The sequence below is a fragment of the Lampris incognitus genome, chromosome 3 (genome assembly GCF_029633865.1).
Source record: "Lampris incognitus isolate fLamInc1 chromosome 3, fLamInc1.hap2, whole genome shotgun sequence".
Lineage (NCBI taxonomy): Eukaryota > Metazoa > Chordata > Actinopteri > Lampriformes > Lampridae > Lampris > Lampris incognitus.
This window is the reverse complement of record NC_079213.1, coordinates 69,136,040-69,156,595: the sequence shown is the minus strand read 5'-3', so window position 1 is coordinate 69,156,595 and position 20,556 is coordinate 69,136,040. Positions and strand designations below refer to the sequence as shown.

General features: G+C 40.5%; 2 protein-coding genes across 3 annotated transcripts; both read left to right on the top strand.

Moving 5' to 3' along the window:
- The first annotated feature begins 80 nt into the window (after positions 1-80).
- On the top strand, positions 81-5,923 carry babam1 (BRISC and BRCA1 A complex member 1). Of its 2 annotated transcripts, none has more exons than XM_056277306.1 (9): positions 81-184; positions 692-1,138; positions 1,318-1,376; positions 2,623-2,743; positions 2,988-3,066; positions 3,221-3,245; positions 3,450-3,579; positions 5,130-5,216; positions 5,591-5,923. In XM_056277306.1, exons 2-9 carry the CDS (start codon positions 710-712, stop codon positions 5,789-5,791), a joined length of 1,131 nt encoding a protein of 376 aa, XP_056133281.1. In that variant the 5' UTR covers positions 81-184; positions 692-709; the 3' UTR covers positions 5,792-5,923. The 2 variants fall into 2 exon arrangements, with proteins under 2 accessions (XP_056133281.1, XP_056133282.1); XM_056277307.1 differs by having other exon boundaries at positions 92-184; positions 696-1,138.
- Positions 5,924-9,105: 3,182 nt separating this feature from the next.
- Positions 9,106-18,796, top strand: plvapb (plasmalemma vesicle associated protein b). Its single transcript, XM_056276780.1, has 9 exons — positions 9,106-9,342; positions 9,669-9,854; positions 10,241-10,343; positions 10,586-10,787; positions 10,884-11,103; positions 15,982-16,131; positions 16,567-16,701; positions 18,024-18,131; positions 18,385-18,796. Exons 1-9 carry the CDS (start codon positions 9,139-9,141, stop codon positions 18,388-18,390), a joined length of 1,314 nt encoding a protein of 437 aa, XP_056132755.1. The 5' UTR covers positions 9,106-9,138; the 3' UTR covers positions 18,391-18,796.
- The last annotated feature ends 1,760 nt before the right edge of the window (positions 18,797-20,556 follow it).

The window sequence follows — 20,556 nt, the reverse complement described above, 5'->3', positions numbered from 1 at the left end:
CATTTTACTCCAACTGCTTGAACTACATTACCCAGAAGTCTTTAGGGCAGCGGAACTCTTAAATTCGACACTTCCGTTGAGGAACTTTAACGCTAGCTAGTTAACAAGATGTGTTGACAAGCGACTCTCAATGAATTTTGCAATTTATATGTATATATGAACATTTAACCTGTGCAACAGCCGTGTAAGTGTGGATGATAACTGTAACTCAAACATTAGATTCTTCACTACTGGCCTGCTTGAACCTGATGTCTGCTTAAATTTGCTTTAGCTTGTGGTCATAGCTAACGTCGCTACTGCGCTGTCATCTCTGATCTCGGCTTGCTGAAACACATTGAACACATACTGTTATATTGGACTCATAAACGCTTCTCTCCGGCTTTCTGGGTGCATTGGTGTTTCCAGAGAAGTTGGCTAATTTATTGTTTGCCGCTAGCGAACCTTCATCGTATTTTACGAATCACCATTACGGAACTGCAAAAGACACCTGGAAACCATAAAATGACAGGTTTAATGTTGCTTAACAGAGTAGTTCACGGCTATAAATGCCTTTTTATTCGATGTTGTAGTTTTCTAGATTGGCATAGTTCCGACTTATGAGTTCTGTAATGAATATCAACAGATTCATATGCATTTTTAAAACAAAAAAAAACAGTTGCCCAAATAAACTTACGACGTTCATATCTCTCAGATAGCTGGGCAGCCATCCATGGAGACTCCAGAGCCCGGCCCAGCAGATGGAGAGGAGCGCTTGGTCGAGCTGCGACCTCGGACACGCTCCAACCCTGAAGGGGCTGAGGACCGCCGCAGCAGCACAGGCAGCCTTGGTGGCAATAGTAACCCCAACACTCCTCAGCCTGCAGTGGGCAGTCGTGTTGAGGGGGAAGGAGAGGCCTCAACCAGTGATAGCCCCCCGAGTTCCACCACCACGACTGTTTCGGCTGCCACAGCCCAGATTGTAGCCCCTGCTGCCACAGGTGTGGCTGTGGCTAATGCCACCGTGTCACTTCCAACTGCTGTTGTTGCAGCCAAAGAGAGACCCAAGCCCGCACAGCAGCAGACACAGCTGACACCCACTATCCCTCCTCTGGCAGAGTACCAGCTCCGAGCCCCCCGTGTCAATTGTCCAGAGAAAGTGGTAAGCTTATTTTATGGTTTTAATACATGCTGTCTTTCATGAGGATTCAGATGTTAAAACAGGCTTTTATTTCTACTTTCCACGAGTACACTTCAAAACATTAATACCATGTTTGTATTTATGAAATACCAGCACTGCCTCAGATTATATCAGTAATCATCTGATCAACTCTGCTACAGATCATCTGTTTGGATCTTTCTGAAGAAATGTCTTTACCGAAGTTGGAGTCCTTTAATGGGTAAGCTTTAGCTAACTTTCATTCTTTGTAAATAGTTTTTGGATGTGCTATAATTTGGAGAAAAGAGTAAAGATGTAAACTCCTTTACCATTACAAACTGCCTGCCTGGTAGGGATGGGTATCGTTTAAATTTTAACGGTACTACTACTCTTACTGATACTGCTTATCAATCCGGTACTTTAACGGTACTGTCTGTGAATGTTCTCATTCATCCAGGTCATGGTTATCCAAAGGAATTGAATCGAGTGCAACTGGACTTGGTATATATCCGTGAAGACGTTTCGCCTCTCATCCGAGAGGCTTCATCAGTTCGTGCTTTTCTGACGAGCTTGGTCAAGTCAGAAAGGCACGAACTGATGAAGCCTCTCGGATGAGAGGCGAAACGTCTTCATGGGTTTAACGGTACTGTTGTTGGTTCTTTTTTATTTTTTTAAGAGTGAAAACAAAACAAATTAAGAACAGAATTAACATTGCTTTATTTTCTCATGTCTGGAGAGAGCGTTACTTAACCCATGTTGGTATAATTTAATTAACACCGTGTGGACTCTAGGCTGCTAGCATACATAACATACCTGAGGTGGATGGGGCAACGAGAGAAGAACTACAAGCTAGGCAGTCAGAAACTGCATTTCTCTGCCTGTATTTAATGCACTTTTGCTAGTTGTTTCAAAAGATTGCTTGTGTTTCTGCCCTTACATGAAAAGACTCGTTGCACTTGTGGCAACAAGCATTGTCAGCATCAACTCTAGTGAAGTACCGTTTAGTTTTCTCACCGCCATTGTCTCTAAGTGCAGGCTGTGTGTGTGTGTGTGTGTGTGTGTGTGTGTGTGTGTGCGTGCGTGCGTGCGTTTGTGCGTGCGTGCATGTGCGCGTCAGAGAGAGGCAGAGAGCTGGCCCCGCTCCTCGGCTTGCACATACAACATGCTCCGAGAGAGAGAGATTTAGCTTCTGGATTGGGAATAGCAAAAATGCATCATAGACAAATGTTTTAATCTTATTGCAAATTAGAAACTGAGTTGGTGAGATAAAAGGTGCAACGTTTATGTAGCCTAAATAAATAGGACATTTATTTTGTTTATTTCTCCAATACCAATAGCAGAACCGTTAACGGCGGAGTTTATCAATACTACAGTCTTTAATCATTTAGCACCTAGCCTGTTTAATACCATGTTTTGGTACCCATCCTTACTGCCTGGTGTGTGATGACATTAATGAATGAGCACCTAATCCCTCTGTCTGCTTTCAGCTCTAAAACCAATGCCCTTAATATATCTCAGAAGATGATCGAGATGTTTGTCAGGACAAAACACAAAATTGACAAGCGTCACGAGTTTGCTCTGGTTGTAGTCAATGATGACGCTCTTTGGGTGAGTCTAGAACCAGAGGACATTTTACATTGCTCTCTGTTTCTTACAACTCTAAATGAGGCAATTAGTAATGTAAACATCAGAAAACACCAGCAGTTATCATCAACACTCTATGATTAGACCTTTTGTTGTAGAAATTCATATATAGTGTCTTCCGTATGTAAGACTTTGCTCACGTCACTGTAAAGTTATTCATCTTTCTTTCCCTGTCTCTCCTTGTGTTTTTTTTTTTTGTGTGCCTCAGTTGTCAGGTTTCACCTCTGACCCTAGGGAATTATGCAGTTGTCTGTATGACCTGGAGACCAATGTGTGCGAATCCTTCAGTATCCTTTTGCATAAAACGGCCTCTTTCCTTCTTTGATGTCGTCATGATATTGTTGATTAAATCAGTTCATTTGATAGTAGAAGATAGTTTTAATGAGGTTAGGGTAAATAAACTTACTGGATACTTTTTTTCTCCTTAATTTTCCGCTTTAGATCTGGAGGATCTTCTCAATGTAATGTAAGTACTATCCATATAGAATGTTTAAAAAAAAACCTCCATTATAATGGTAATACAGTTGAAGCTGCTAACATACAGTATAGTAAGTCTTAATGCATGCTTTATGCATCCAGGTAAGAAAATCACAGAAAGTTGAATCAGTTCAGTATAGTAATAGCAAAGCATTTAAACAGCCCCATTGATTCAAACCCCTCCTCTGTGTAGTCGTCAGAAGATTGAGCTGCCAATGATGGAGAATGTTCAGACCATTCCTCCTCCATTTGTGGTGCGGACTACACTCATCTACAACCGACATGTTGGACAGCTGCAATTCAACCCTTCAGAGGCTGTTAGTGTAAGAGTAACACTGCTGGATCATCCCTCCTTTCTATTCTTCCTATCGTTCCTATCCTTCTCTGGATCTGCCAGCTAGTTCCTCTCCCTTTTCAGTGAATGTACATGCAAGCTACACTGTTTACTATGTCAGGCAGTTGTTGATATACACTCACTGGCCACTTTATTAGGTACACCTTGCTAGTACCGGGTTGGACCCCCTTTTGCCTTCAGAACTGCCTTAATCCTTCGTGGCATAGATTCAACAAGGTACTGGAAACATTCCTCAGAGAGTTTGGTCCATATTGACATGATAGCATCACGCAGTTGCTGCAGATTTGTCGGCTGCACATCCATGATGCGAATCTCCCGGTCCACCACATCCCAAAGGTGCTCTATTGGATTGAGATCTGGTGACTGTGGAGGCCATTTGAGTACAGTGAACTCATTGTCATGTTCAAGAAACCAGTCTGAGATGATTCGAGCTTTATGACATGGTGCGTTATCCTGCTGGAAGTAGCCATCAGAAGATGGGAACACTATGGTCATAAAGGGATGGACATGCTCAGCAACAATACTCAGGTAGGCTGTGGCATTGACACAATGCTCAATTGGTACTAAGGGGCCCAAAGTGTGCTAAGAAAATATCCCCCACACCATTACACCACCACCACCAGCCTGACCGTTGATACAAGGCAGGATGGATCCATGCTTTCATGTTGTTGACGCCAAATTCTGACCCTACCATCCGAATGTCGCAGCAGAAATCGAGACTCATCAGACCAGGCAACGTTTTTCCAATCTTCTATTGTTCAATTTTGGTGAGCCTGTGTGAATTGTAGCCTCAGTTTCCTGTTCTTAGCTGACAGGAGTGGCACCCGGTGTGGTCTTCTGCTGCTGTAGCCCATCTGCCTCAAGGTTCGACGTGTTGTGCGTTCAGAGATGCTCTTCTGCATACCTCGGTTGTAATGAGTGGTTATTTGAGTTACTGTTGCCTTTCTATCAGCTCGAACCAGTCTGGCCATTCTCCTCTGACCTCTGGCATCAACAAGGCATTTTTGCCCACAGAACTGCCGCTCACTGGATATTTTCTCTTTTTCGGACCATTCTCTGTAAACCCTAGAGATGGTTGTGCGTGAAAATCCCAGTAGATAAGCAGTTTCTGAAATACTCAGACCAGCCCGTCTGGCACCAACAACCATGCCACGTTCAAAGTCACTTAAATCACCTTTCTTCCCCATTCTGATGATCGGTTTGAACTGCAGCAGATTGTCTTGACCATGTCTACATGCCTAAATGCATTGAGTTGCTGCCATGTGATTGGCTGATTAGAAATTTGCGTTAACGAGCAGTTGGACAAGTGTGCCTAATAAAGTGGCCGGTGAGTGTATATGGTCTGTTGTTAAATATATTTCTTTAAAACTTTTGACTGCAAAATACCACATTTCACATTTTTATTGCTGAGTTTATTTGAATGTATCCATTCAACATCCACTGTGTTCTACTGGCTGCTCTAAATAGTGCACAGCTCAATGAATGAAATGCTTCACAACTCTTGTTTTCTCCCTGCAGAAAATGTTGCAGTCGCCATACTTTTTCTTTGATGTGGTCTACCTCCACAACGGGGCAGAGGACCAGGGGGATGAGAGCAGCTGGAGGGTGAGTGGAGAGAGGGGTGAAGGCAAGACAATCAGTTCTGGTCATGTACATTTATATAATGTGTGCTGCTGTTGGAATGATTTTGTTTGGTCCGGCCACAGGGTTATTATCATTAAACATCTAGAACCAAAATGCCTCAAATAAAGTTCCACTCACTCAGTGATAGCCTGTCCCTTGCTTGTTTGAGGGATCATAATTTTGTACTTTATTTAGGTGCTTTTGGGTGACTATGTATGAGGAATTGGGAGAGGCAATTTCAAAATTCATGACTTGCATTATTCTATTTTCTTTACAATTAAGAGTCTGTGGACAACATCACCACAGTCTACTATGTACTTAGACTCACTACATTTGTACATTTCTGCTGTCTGCAGGATAACTACACGTCTTTCTGCAACCTGGATTCCAAGGGCATGTGCTACCACTATGAAGTATCATTGAGTGGACCTGCCATTGAGCTGCACAACTGTATGGCTAAACTTTTGTCCCACCCTTTGCAAAGGCCCTTCCAGAGCCATGCATCTTACAGCCTATTGGAAGGGGATGACCCACAGGACATTGAGGCTACTGTTTAAAACAGGGCTCTCACATGTGGCTCACCTAAGTTTCATTGGAAATTCACATTCTGTACACTCTGCAGTTCTGTCAACAAAGGACTGGGGTTTCCCAAATCAAGCATGCCCCCTGAGTTTTTCTCATTAACTCAAAATGGAGCATAACAATTGTGCTAAGATGGTCTTGAATAGAAAGGAGTGGAGGAAGAATAACAGAAAAAATTTTTTTTTTAAAAAGTGCTTAAAGATAAGCAAGGGACTTTGTAAAGTTTACCCCATTATTTTCTTTTTTAATCTGGGTGCACTGATTTTTTTTTTTTTTTTTTGTGGTCTCAATGAAATCCATGCAAATTTAACTACAATACCTGTGACCTGTTTTTCCATGGCTGGCTCTTGGAGACTGACAAAATAGAATATATGTTACACTGTATCACAAATATTGCAGTCAGATTAGTCTTACACTTTCTACAACTGTGGCTTTTAATCTGGTCCTCAAGGAACCACATTATTGTTGGTTCTATGATGCCAGGTAGTTATTTATGTTCACTGGTCATATCACAGCTAAAAAACCCTGATCAGGTAGCTGGAATAAATGACACAACAACTAAACATGATTCGAAGATGCATCCTAGGATGCACTGGGACACATCATCAGTGATGGTTCCTGAGGTCCTCGGGTGTTTCGGGTCTTACAACATCATACACCCTTGCTCGGGCGACCCAGTCAGGGTTGATCAGGCCCTGGCTTGTGTCCCAGCAGCATTGGCCCACAGATCACTTGTCCTCATCCAAAGCCATCTGGAAGCCCTCTCTGCAGCCTCCATGGAAGACTTGATGGCTTTCCTTTTTGCAGCTCCAGTGATGCCAAGTAGAGTGTAGACCTTGCACAGTGAGCGGCCAGCAAAGCCTCTACACCCCACTTCACTGGGCTCACAACACACCTTCCAGCCTCTCTTCCGGCATTGATCCAGCAGCTTCTGGTACTTGGACCGCTTCTGCTCATTTGCATCTTTCATCCGGTCAAAATTAACATAATCAGCTACCTGGCAGAATAAAAAACCATCAGTACCGTGGGCCTCTGAGGATTGCTTTGAAAACGACCGTTCTGTAGTGTTATCTTTATTAACTTCCACTTTAATTGCATGTTGTAAAACCCAATCTATTTTTTTCATGTCATAAAGAGTTGTTTTTCCATCTTTTTTCTTTTTATTTCTCGCTGTTGTGTTATAGAGACAATGAAAGAATGTACAGCATTGTACGGGTTGTCTGATTAGATCCGTTTCTGACAATTACTACTGTGGAGTGGATGCATTGAATCGTGAAAATGGCTCCTAGTACTGCCATTCCAACTGCACTAGAAACATTTATTTGTACAGATTCAATTTTAAAGGTCTTTTGTGATTAAAAGATGCCCGTTTAATTGGAAAATTTTGCAGGCTCATCAATGGATTAAGGGTCTCTGCTTGTGTTTCCCAGATTTTCACCAGGTGATGGCAGCACATACTCTCTTGCCATAACGTTGTTGGTCTAGAGTAGATGACAGTATAACAGACTAAAAAAAATTCTGCAAGATTAGGGCAAGGTCATCTTTTTCATATTTATGGTGTCCATTGTTGGATACCACTACGTGCTGGTTTGACAATATTGAGGGATTGTAATGTTTTATGCCACCCTGTCATGTGTCAGACTTCATGACCACCTTTTGCCAGAAGCTACAAGAGTTGTCAGAACCTTTGAAGGTCAGTATCAGTGACTGCTCAGGTGTATCTGAGACATTTTTACAAATTCAGGGATTTCTAGCACTTCAATCCCAGCATGGATATTCAGCTATAACAACTATATGGTTATAGAGAGTAGCCAAGTATAAAATGGATAATTCAAGGGTTAAAAATGTTTAAAGTTATCTGAATGCCCAGTTATTAAAATAAGTGTTTTTATACTGGCCTTTAAGCAATAAGTTTCCTGTTTTTGTTCAGAAGTTCATCAGACTTATTCCAATTCTTGATGTTGCAGGTCTTGACTCGTGCGGCTCTAAAATACCTTAATAAATTAGGTTTTCCGGTGAAGACAGGTTGGCAGGGAGACAATGGGGGAGCAGGAAAACACCGGGCTCAGAGGATTCTTCCCCTTTCACACCCCTCCCAGACAGACCCGACTGCTCCTCACGTCATCACTGCAAAAAACAGCCAGGCGGGGGGGATCAGACGTGTCCTTTGCCTCCTGTACTGCAGGGAATATTTGTTATTCCCTCATCCCTGAAGAATGACAGGTCCCTATTGTTTTCATTATTTCACTCCTCCGCTCCTACATCTCCTTTCCGTGTTTGCTTGGAACAGGATATGCTAGAGTTTTTGTTTTTGCAGGTTTTTTTGTTTGTTTTTTTTAACCCATACGTGGATTACATTGTTTGTCCACGGTCACTGGAATGTGATCGGGAATTCTGCGACATTCAGCTGTAGCTATATTTGCCTCTGACGCCGAGGGATGATCTTTCCTGGTGTCTTTAATGTTGTGCAGGAAAATAAATGGGTCGCTGTGTTTTTTAGTCATGCAATATTTTGAAATGTTCATCAGTTGACACTGTACGCCTTCCCGGCATTGCAACCGACGCCATACTGTTCCAGTATTGTGAGCCGGGGGAGCAATGAGACAGTCATTTGCAGTGTGGCCCTACCATATGGTATTTGAATCCCCATCATCATAACATGTTCATACATTTGTGATTTCCCCCATGTGAGAGTAAAGATTAGTTACCATTAATAATTCCCTTTTGTTCAGCCATGTCCACAAACAATTTTCATTTGGTGCAAACAGTGACGCTGTCAATGCAGATCAGTGTCACACATTTCTGTATCTCTTTTTTTCCGCTGTAACTCATGATCCTTATGCAAACCCTGGTAGCCTCAGCAGGAGTCACAGGGCATAATCACGTAAGATTGATGCCTGATGTGCTCTGTGACCACAGGGTGAAGTGAACTTCCAGCGGCTCAGGAGAAATGTGGTTGTGATGAGGTTGGATGAGGGAGGGAGGGAGGAAGAGAGAGGGAGACAGTGTGGGAGGGGTGGGTGGTCCAGGATGGACTGGAAGTGTGCTCCCAGGCAGCATTTATAAACATGGCCCCATTTACACACTTAAGGGTCAGTGTTTCAATCCATCCATACATGGCATTTCTCCTACATCACTCATCTCTTGCAGCAGAACTCTAGAAGAGGGTTTTTCATTTCAGCTTGGAAGTGACCTGGCTGCGGCACCTGTTGAGCAAGGTGCCACAAGGGGCACGTTTTGAGAGAAACCCCACAAATATTGACAACTAAAGATTTGTGTCAAGCTCGCATCAGCTCTGCTACAGTTTCACCTCTTGACAGTCATGTACAGCAACAGTTACTCACGGGCCAAATTTGGCCTGGAAGCCGGAGAGCCCCTGCACAGGACCAATAGGAAGAGCTGTGGTTACTATGTGAAGATTGTCTTCTTCTTCTCCTCTCTCATCCAGTCTCTGATCATCGTCAGCCTGGTGCTGTTCCTGGTCTACGGACAACCGGAGAAGACTGCTGAGGAGAAGAGGCTCAAGGTCAGTCTTTAGGCTGTATTTACATGTACACAGAGACAAAAACAAGAAGATATTGTGCGACAGAGCAGATTTATTTCATAATTGTTCAAATTGTGGAAAGTACCTTGTTATGTTTGTTTGTTGTGTCCATACACCTTGAGAAGATATACATTTGTAGGAGTGAAAACCTTGACTCTTATTTTTCTAACCTTTATTTTACTGTTGTACTGAATATCTTACTGTTTTACTCTATGGCTTTTCTCGTTAAGAGCATTTTGTAACTGTAACAATGGCAAAAATATAGCACTAACAATAACGAGGCTTATTAATTTGCTATACCTATGAAGGAGCTGGAGCTGAACTTAAACAAGCTGAGTGAGAACAGCATTAAGCTTAACAAAGAGAAAGGAGAGCTGGGAGCACAGCTGGGAGCCCGCACTGCAGAGAAGAGTGCCCTCGAGAAGGAGGTAGAAAAGCTGAAGACGGCGGCCAATGGCACAGCCAAAGAGCTCCAAGCCTTGCAGCAGAAAATAGTGAGTAATAACTTCTGGAGTGATTCGTGAGTTCAAAAGCAAAATGTATCAACTGGTCAATAAGATTAAAGCGAGTTGCCACACATCCACTTAAAAGTCTTGAAATGATTGGCTGTTTTGTTTTTCTCTGGACAAAAAGGAATGTAAAAGTACTCTGCTCTGTTTATACTGACACTCTTTTGCAAATTAAGATTGTTTGATAATAAGATTGTTTCCCTTGGTTATTGTTGAGTGTTTGGTCGGGGTCACCGTGGACACTAGCATAACTCGCTGACTGTTTAATTACTATCTTTAAGTGTAATTTCTGGATAAATGAACAGTTTGCCTTTGCCAATTGAATTTATGGGTTCATGTCTTTATGGGAAATGTCTTTTCTCTCTTGGTAGGCCCAGTGTGAGGTGGATAAAAGGCTAGCGCTTACACGTGCCCCACCAGTATTGCAATGCCCCACCAACCCGGTCCACAACCCTTTTGCCATTGCTACCAACAGTATGTACTCTAATTCATCACTTCTGATAATTTCTCATTTGAATTGAGATGTAAGTCTTATTGCTATCATATGGTTACAACTCACAAAAACGACATCATTGTTAATGTAATTCACTGCATAATTAATGTTGCCCACAGCAGTCATGGAATTTGTGTCTAGAGATTAGAGTTTAAATTAGAAATAGTCTAATTGCCCGTTTGTACATACCTGTGATAATACTGTTTACCATTAAATCCTGCAGGTGAGGTTAAAACTTTGCAGAACCTGAACACCCAACAGAGAGCTATGATAAACCTCATAGAGGCCAACTTCACCCAGACGGTTAACTATCTGTCCCAGGAAAGAGACAACGCCCTCGTGGACCGTGACACACACCACCAGGATGCCATAACCTTGCGCAAGGAGAACATTAACCTGAAGGAGCAGCTAGTCACCTACACCAGGTGCTGCGAGCATGTGTGTCTGGCTGTGCCTTTCTGTGTGTTTATGAGGGGGAAAAAGAAATATTATTCATTTTGAATTTATTGATGTTTAAACAGGAAATGTAAAGAGGACTTTGCCAAGTCTCTGGAGGGTATCCAAACAGTGACCAGTAGTTTCCTAGCTCGGATCAACAACCTGTTTCCCCACCAGTTGACCTTTCACCTCACCTGTGAGAAGCAGCAGGAGCAGATGGAGAGGATAAGAAACGGCTGCACTAACCTGTCCAGAGACGTCGAGGACAAGTTTCAGAAGTACCTGGACAGTGTGGGCAATAAGGTGTGTGTGCATTTATCATATTTCCTCAATAGGTGTGATTCTTTGGTTTTCTATTTCTTTCAAATACGTCAACTTTGCCAATCACTTGATTCAGGAGCATATACAGGTCAATACTGCAAGAAAACTGCTTGAAGTTCAGAGTCAATGCCAGTTCCTGTCTGGGTAGCCCTCCTTTAAAGATAAAGGAATATTCCAGAGAAAATATAGAGTAGGAATCCAGTTGCTCCAGGGAGGAAGTCCATGCTTGACAAAGTTCATCATAAATCTCACAAAAGAGACCGATGACCCCTGAGCTGGAGGCAGAGTCACAACAAGGGTGAACTACGTGAAACTGCTGATACAGTAAGGTACAGGGCAACCCGACGGGCCGAGCACATATCCTTGGCAAGTAGCTTTCTTATCATTGAAATAACATTTCACTTAGGTACAGTGCAGTGCTTGAAGTGGAAAAAACAAGTCCAGTTACTCTTCTTGTTTGAATTTAGATGTGCAAGACACAAAGAGATATTCTGATTTTCACAACATGTACTTCTGCAATAGAGAGGACACGAATTTCAATCGTGAACAGTGAACAGATTAGTCACAAATAATGACTACAGTGTTTGATTGTCTTGGTAAAGTCTCTTGGGTGTGAAAGTTTATGTATGTCTAATCCTTCATCCAAAAATTATTTTCCTATGCTATGCCTTCTTATGCTTACTATGCAAGTGGCAATGAATTCAAGTCAAGATGCAAATGTTGACGGTGACTTAGCATCTCACAGCATCTCATACAATAACCATTTAATACAACGTTTTAAAAAAAAAAGTGACTGTTGATGGCATCGAGCAAATCAGAGAGAGAAGCTGGTGAACCTTGAGTTTAGGAAAAGTGGCGGTATGCAAGAAAAAGTCCCAGTACTCCCATTAGTAAACTGTTGGAGTCAACACAACGTAACTGTACTGGCTCATTTCAAGCGCTGATATAGCTTTAATGTCAACATAGGCTACATTTACTACCCATATAATGTGCAATCACTACTGATGTCCAAGCCTTTTTTTTTTAAACCTCCTCATCAGTAAATTTTCAAGCAGGTGAAATTATTTTAAGAAAAAGAAAAAGATTTTTTTAAAAAAGATGAGAAATGTTCATGATCTAACTACATGACACTAGTTCAACATTATATATGCTATAAACTGAATATTTGGTCATCTACATAGTCATTTTTCAAGGTGTCTGAGCATTAGAGGAATGATTCTGAACCCCAAAAAACTTGTAATCTCCATCTTTGAGAGACCTATCAGTGCAAATATCCATATTTTCATCAGCCCATCATAATGTATACTGTAATCTTGAGAACAACGGTAGAACAAACAGAATATTCTCTCATCCAAGATTCAGAGTAACAAATTATCTACATCTCTTGTCTATAAGAAGTTATTTTGGGTTTTTTTTTAAGTACAATCTGCAAACATCTGATTTATCCTGGAGTTTGGTAGTCTGTGGCATGCACTTCAAGGGTGGGTAGGTCCAACACACAGTCTATTCTATTTTTATTTTATTTTATCTAAGTTTTTATTGAGTTTATTTAAGGAAAATTAATACAAATGAACGAGAACAAGTACAAAAGTACAAAAGATTTATATATATATATATATATATATATATATATATATATATATATATATATATATATATATATATATATATATATATATATATATATACAGATGCAGGAAAAAAGTTTTAATACAAAGCAGCACAGGCCTGTTTAGTGCACTCATCAGCTGCTAATGTATGAACAGGGAGTTTGGCATGTGGGATAAATAAAAAGCTTCGGCGTGAACTTGCAAAAGGTCTTAGTCCATTCATTTTAAAACAACAAATGCAATAGAGTCATTGCTGTTTAAAAAATAGTCATTGCTGTTTTAAAACAACTTTTAAAACATAAGCTTTTATTATATATATATTTCTTAAAAGCTTATGTTTTAAAAGTTGTTTTAAAACAGCAATGACTTAACAGCTGGTGATTTAGCAGCTGATGAGTGCGCGACGCACGAAACAGGCCTGTGCTGCTTTGTATTAAAACTTTTTTTCCTGCATCTGTATTGATATTCCGCTCTTCATTAGTTGAGCACTTATAACAACACCATTGACAGTTTCGGAAAAAAACGCTATATATAAAACTTTGTTTAAAGAAACACTCAACGGTAGGGAAAGTGCTCAACAAATAAGGGGCAAAATACTCCAGTGAGTCAAATAAATTCTCTATGAGACAGTACAAGCCTGCTTCATGCCATGACTGCTGGTTTTATATATATATATATATATATATATATATATATACATATATATATATATATACGTATACGTATACGTATGCGTATACGTATATATAAACAAGAACTAAAACAGCAATGACTTAACAAAAGCACAGCATCATCTCTGCAGCATTTGTGACATTAATGCTTCAAAAGTCCGTCAGCACATCGTCAGTCCTTGAAAGAGTCACCAAGTGACCCATTCTACAACTAAAACCTAGAAACCGAAAGAAAAGTTCCTGTGGCATAACCAAAGCAAAAATAAGAGCTAGGCTAGGGTAAGAGCAAATGCTCATTTGGAGATCTTGGGTAAACGCAACCTGTCAAAGATGCATTTTTTTTTGACTTAATAGCCTGCGTACATAAATGAATGATCTTGGTGTAAACAGCTACACATCCAGGATTACTTTCATATTTTGGTCGTTTGCTTTGGGACAACAATGCATCCTCACAGAATCCCCGACACACCTTAATCAAGCTATTCTGAGGTAAATGTGAATATTCTTTCCCAGGCTCATTTAGGAAAGCATTTTTGGGAACGTCTTTGCTCTATATGATGGTGCTTTTTTTTTAAATCCTTTTTTTAATACACTTATAGGGAAAAAAACAAAGAGGAAAAAAATTATGTACAGGTAGGGAGTGATCTTTTCTTTACACCATAATCATTGATTTGTGAAAATAAAATCAGGGGTGCTATATAGTTTTTTTTTTTTTTGCATGTGTAAAGCAAATTGTTCCAATTTATGATTGACAAGTGCTGTTATCCTCTTCATTTTATAAATGTCCATTGTAATTTCCATCCATGCGTTTAAGGTTGGGCTCTCCTGTGATAACCATTTACGGGTGAGAGTCTTTTTACCAGCCACAAGCAGTATATTCATTAAATATTTACCTTTTTTCAACTATTCTTGAGGTATACACGCAAAATACATGGTCTTACTTTCTAGGAGAATTTCACATTTAATTAAAGATGTCTTGTAGGGCATTGTGTATCGCTCTCCAATAGTCTTTGATAATGAGGCAATCCCTGAAAATATGGTTTGCATTTTGGTTTCCACAGTTTATCCAGCAAACAGGGAGGTTATTATCATAATGTGATTTGTGAGCGGGTGTAATAAAATACCTTATCAGGTTTTTCCAACCAAACTCCCTCCATTTCTGCGAACTAGTACACTTCCATCGATACCTCCATATTGTTGTCCATTCTTCCTCAGATATAATTGTCCCTCCTTCCTTCTCCCATTTTGTTTTAATATATAAAGTTGAATGTGTTTTAAGATTTAACAGACCCTTATACATGCATGAAATGATTCTACTATCAATATCTGAATTACATGCTTTTCTAAACAGTTCTATCAGACATGTACTTGCCTCGGTTACATTTTTCATCTTCATATTAACAATGTCGCATCAGCAGATACTGATAGAAGTCTTGTGTTTCTCTTTAAGCATTTCAAAACTGAAGTGTTCCTTCTTTCATTATATTGCATAGAACCCTAGGTCTTTTACCTTGCCATATATACCCTGATAACATTTTGTCCCATTCATTGAACTGGTTTTGACTAATCTTTATAGGTAGGGTCTGAAAGAGATATAGTCGTCTGGGCAATATATTCATTTTAATGGATTCAATCCTTGAGCTGAGACTAAGGAAGGGAATTAGGTTCCATCTTGTTATTCATCCATCCATTATCCAAACCGCTTATCCTGCTGTCAGGGTCGCGGGGATGCTGGAGCCTACCCCAGCAGTCACTGGGCAGCAGGCAGGGAGACACCCTGGACAGGCCGCCAGTTATGTCTTCCTTAATTTTTTTTTATTTAAAGGCAAATAATTGCATTCTGATAGTTTTGCTAAATCTTTTGGCATGTTGATGCCCAAATATTTGAAAGACTCCATTTGCCATGTCAAGGGGTATCTACTTTCAGTTTCTCCTGGTGGGCTATAGTTATATGAAAGTAATTGGGTTTCATCTAGGTTGATCTTGTATCCTGATAATTGATATTGTTCGAAGGATTGCATCAATTTAGGTAAAGAGTATGTTGGTTGCCCTCGATAGATCAAAATGTCGTCCGCGTAACAGGCCAATTTATGCTCTGCCCCATTAATAGTAATGCCCCTGATATCTTCATTTTGTCTGATGTATTGAGCTAGTGGTTCGAAGTATAATGCGAAGAGTAGCAGTGACCATGTGCAACCCTGTCTCGAGCCCCCATAATGTATACTGTAATCTTGAGAACAATGGTAGAATAAACAGATTGTTCTCTCATCCAAGATTCAGAGTAACAAATTATCTACATCTCTTGTTTAAAAGAAGGCTTTTTTTTCCCAAAAAGTACAATCTGCAAACATCTGATTTATCCTGTAGTTTGGTAGTCTGTGGCATGCACTTCAAGAGTGGGTAGGTCCAACACACCGTCTATTTCTTATATCACTTTCTGTCTCTTGCTCCCATCGTCTGTGTCACACTCCAGTCTGTGCTGTCCAGGAAAGCAGTTTTTTTTTGTAGCAGAGATTGTGTTAATGTATAAAAGCCCCAGTTGGAAACAACATTAATCCATCATCCCCTCTGTTTTCCAGGTGGCAGAAATCCAGGACAAGTCCAGCCGAAATGAAGTCCAGAATTCACACCTGACCTCTGACCTCCAGCAATGTCAAAATAACCGCAGTGTGACAGCTGCAGAGGGCAAGAGGCTGCTGCACGTAGCTCAACAGAATCATGACAAACAGGTAGGATACGAGGCGTGTGTGTGTGTGTGTGTGCGCGTGTGCGTGTGTGTCCACATGTGCATCCGTGTGGGTATGACAGAGGATCAAGGACAAGTTCCATGGAACACACAAATGCTAGACACTGTTTCAGGGTCTGTATATAAAACCATGATGGTAACCTCCTAGCGCCCCAAAACCATAACACACCTTACTGGCATCCTGTAAAGTCAAGCAATCTATGCACTCTATGGACCATACTCTAACAACACTTGCACATGAACTATAAATCTACTTGTTTCCATATTGAATTTTGCATAAAGCAAATTCTGTTATAGCCATCTATTATGACTCGAGACTTAACGTAGGGAAAGTTAGAAAGGTAACACATTTATTGATTATTTTTCTTTCTTTTAACATGGATATGGGGTAACTGATGTACATTTTAATTTTGTTCAGATGGAGACTTTATTGATTGAGCAGAACAGACTGAGAGAAGAGAAGAAGCTGCAAGTAGACCAACTAGCTCTGAAGGAGAATGAGGTTCAGGCCCTCAAGCAGAGGGTCCAGATGCTCACCGCTCAACCCTGTAAGGTAACTGGCTTCATGCTTTTCCTGTATCGCAGATGGAAATAGCTGGGGCACAGACCCTGCATTTGGATTTGGTTTGATATACAGTATGTTGTGTGTGTGGGCAAGTATGTACACTTAATTCATATTTAATACAGTTATCGGGGGGGGGGGATTCATTGTGATGGCAGGTAAGGGGAGGACATGTTTACACATTTTTTTGAGGTTGAAAGTTCAACAGTAAATGAGCAACACAAGCTGTTGAAAGAGAAAGGAAGGAACACCTGGAAAAATTTGAATTATCCATGTCTAAAAGATTTTCATCATCAGAGGAAGTGTAAGACATCCTGTCAAATCTGTGGCTTAATGCTCATAATAGTAGTTTGGCTTAGACAGACCATCATGTTTTTCACTCTTTTAACCAGAAGTGTTGACTAAGAACAATAGCCTGCGATAACAGCTGCTGGAGGACAGGAGGGAGGGTAATGCACACTCACATCACAGAGTTGCCCCGTTCTCCCACCGTTTTGTCTTGTTGGAAACGAAAAAAGTTCAAGTGGACTACTTCATGTTGGAGCTCCTTGCTATGCTCAAGGGCCCTTTGATAGTAGCCTGCCACCAGAATTACCAGGGGATTCAAACTATTGATCATCACAAGGCCTAATAATTCTATGGCTGTCCCCATAATACCATCTGGCTTAATGTGGCCGGCTTTATGCAACATGCAGCATAGACGAGGTGACTTCATTCAGTTGTTGTATTCTGTAAATTGTGTAAACACAACATCTACTGCACGTTGCCCGTCTTGGGGGCGACATCCCTCCTCTGTTGCTCTCCCTCAGGTTTCTTCCTATTTTTTTCTCCCTGTTAAAGTGGGGTTTTTTTAGGGAGCTGTTCCTTATCCGATGCGAGGGTCTAAGGACAGGATGTTGTGTTGCTGTAAAGCCCCCTGAGGCAAATTTGTAGTTTGTGATAACAGGCTATACAAACAAAACTGACTTGATTTTCTATCTATCTTACACTGTGAGTTACTTCCATCAGTCAAAGTGCAGAAATGAGGAGATACCTATGGAGTCAGCAGAAAAGAGCAGCAGCAGGAAGGGATGGACAGACAAGATAACGAGAGAAACAAAGACCAGGAACATATAATGTCAGGAGAAATACCGGTTCAAAAGACCACATTCATATTCTTGAATGAAACAGCTTCTAGGAATGTGTGTGCAGTGTGGACACAAAATCTAGGCAAGCTGTCAAATTGTGGGTTTGGGTATGGGTTTGTGTGTGATGCTGGATAATGTTAGTACTTTATATCATCTTATACTTTTTTTCCAAATTCTTTGTTGTAGCCCGGTGCCCCTAGACCTGCAGCCCTACAAGCTGGCCCGTTTCAGAACAAGCAGACTTCACCTTATTGGCCATCCAACGGAGCGCCTGGCATAAGCAGAACGCCAGTGGTAAACCGATAATCACTAGCAATATCACTTATATATAGATATGTTATACTGCTTTTATGCATATATGTATGTATGACATCAAACGCATGCACGCACACACACGTGCACACACACACACGGTCCTTGTGTTTTTAATGCGCTGTTTTTTTCTAGTTGTTGTCGATTTTCAAGCACTTTTTCAGCTTCTGTTTGAGAGGTGCTACACAAAAAAAGTAATGTCATAGTTTCTTATGTTCATGTTTTGCTCTTCCAGGTGTGATGACTTGAACAGGAGGAACCGGTGTACTACACAATGATCACCATTATGCTTTTACACAATTTAATTTGCTGTATGTATATATTTCTGAGGCAACAAATGTTGTCAAACACTGCCTGTGTGTATAAATTACTTCCATCAACAGATGTTCACATTAATATTTTCTAGCTATGCTAATGTTTTATACATATTGTTGTTGGCCTTTGTTTGCCTGACATAAAATTCACAGAGGGATTTTTCATTGCTGTTTTAATAGTCCGTCATTGGAAGTTTAATTTTCTGTATAAAGCATTAGTATCATTTATGGACAGTTTAATGTAAAAATGTTCCCGTATTGGTGTAAATATTCTATATCAAGTGTCTTTTTTACTGTTTTATTGTTTTTTTTTTAGTGTGTGGTGACTATAGAAAACTAATTTTGTTGACTCTTCCTCTTAACTTATGAGTGAAATCAAATGAACTGAAATTCTGCAAATACACTGAATAAAATATTTTTATCTGTGCATTTTTTTTTGTCCTTAATTACTCTTCCAGCATCTGAAGCCTAAACAACACTATTCATCACCGCATAAACTGCTATTTAAAGAAACCGCTGCCTGGGTTTCCAATCTGTCTTAAAATAGCAAAGTTTATTTTTCCCAGCGGTTCACACTTCAGCTTTGAAGACAAGAGTTGAACTTCCGAGGCATAAATTCCATTATACGTATCCCGTCCCATATCATCCCACAGTAATGCTGCAAGTCACCAGGGCTTAGCAGAACAAATTTCAAAAAGGTGGACATTTCAGTCTAAGAAAGGAAAGACATTTGGCATGGATTTCACCAGACGTACTCTACAAGTACTTGCTCAATATCAAGATTTCCTTTCTAATCTCTGTCGTTCCTGTGGTACTTCTCACACATAGGGTAGCCATGATATCAAGTTATGGAAGCAAATGTCCATAGTCTCCGTTATCCCTACCAGGCTGTATGGTGAGTTTGGAGTTGTGTGGAAAATGAATGATGTTATATTACAAAAAAATCTGTCGAAATGTTTAACTTTACATCAAGGCAAGTGCACTGACTGATGTCAACAAGATACTTTATATACATTTCCTTGTCAAAAAACTGAATTTAAATTCATCCGGTGTAAATTTTGGATACAGTGGCTTGGAATTCGCATGGGTTGTGTCCCTACATCACAATATTAGTTACAATAGTGAGATGTGGAAAGAACTAGATGTATAAGAGCCACTTCTGTACTGTGTAAGCAAATTGCCTAAATTAAGACAAACCCCCTGACTGCAAACAAAGGCATATCCATTAAGGCACACAAGTCTGGCTCATTGCATTGATGAATATCAGTGCTGCAGGTGAGGGATGTCTGCCTCCTGTTCTCAGGAAATCCTTTGTTTAACATGGACTGTTTTCCAGCCCATGTACGGACCTGCATCTACACACAAACATATGCACACAAATTTAGCAGGAGTGGGGACGGGGTGGAAACTATGAGTGAGCCCAGATATCCCAACAATAGAGAGAGGTGGTACAGTGCAGCCTCACCAGGCCTGCACCCATACAATAAAGCCTCAGCAAACACACTTATCACATAGCCTGGCACCTATGGTCAACCCATGGATTAAGCTCTGGCAAAGAGTGTCAAGGATATATTAGTCATTAACACAGTAAGTTAATGGACGAGTATGTGTGTGTGTGTGTGTGTGTGTGTGTGTGTGTGTGTATGTGTGTATATATGTGTGTATATATATATACTATATATATATACATACACACACACACACACACACACACACACACACACACACACACACACACACACACACATACACCCTGAGAGCAGGATAAGTGGTTTAGATAATGGATGTGTATATATATAAAACTTTGTTAAATGAAACACTCAACGGTAGGAGAAGTGCTCAACAAATAAGGAGCAAAATAATCCAGTGAGTCAAATAAATTCTTTGTGAGACAGTACAAACCTGTTTCATGCCATAAGCAATCATCAGCTGTCACAGCTGATGATTGCTTATGGCATGAAACACACACACACACACACACACACATATATATGTGTGTGTGTGTCTGTTAATCAGAATATTATGTTTAAATGTGCTACAATCGATGATTGTATGCATCTACCATCCAACATACTGTTGGATGGTAGATGACG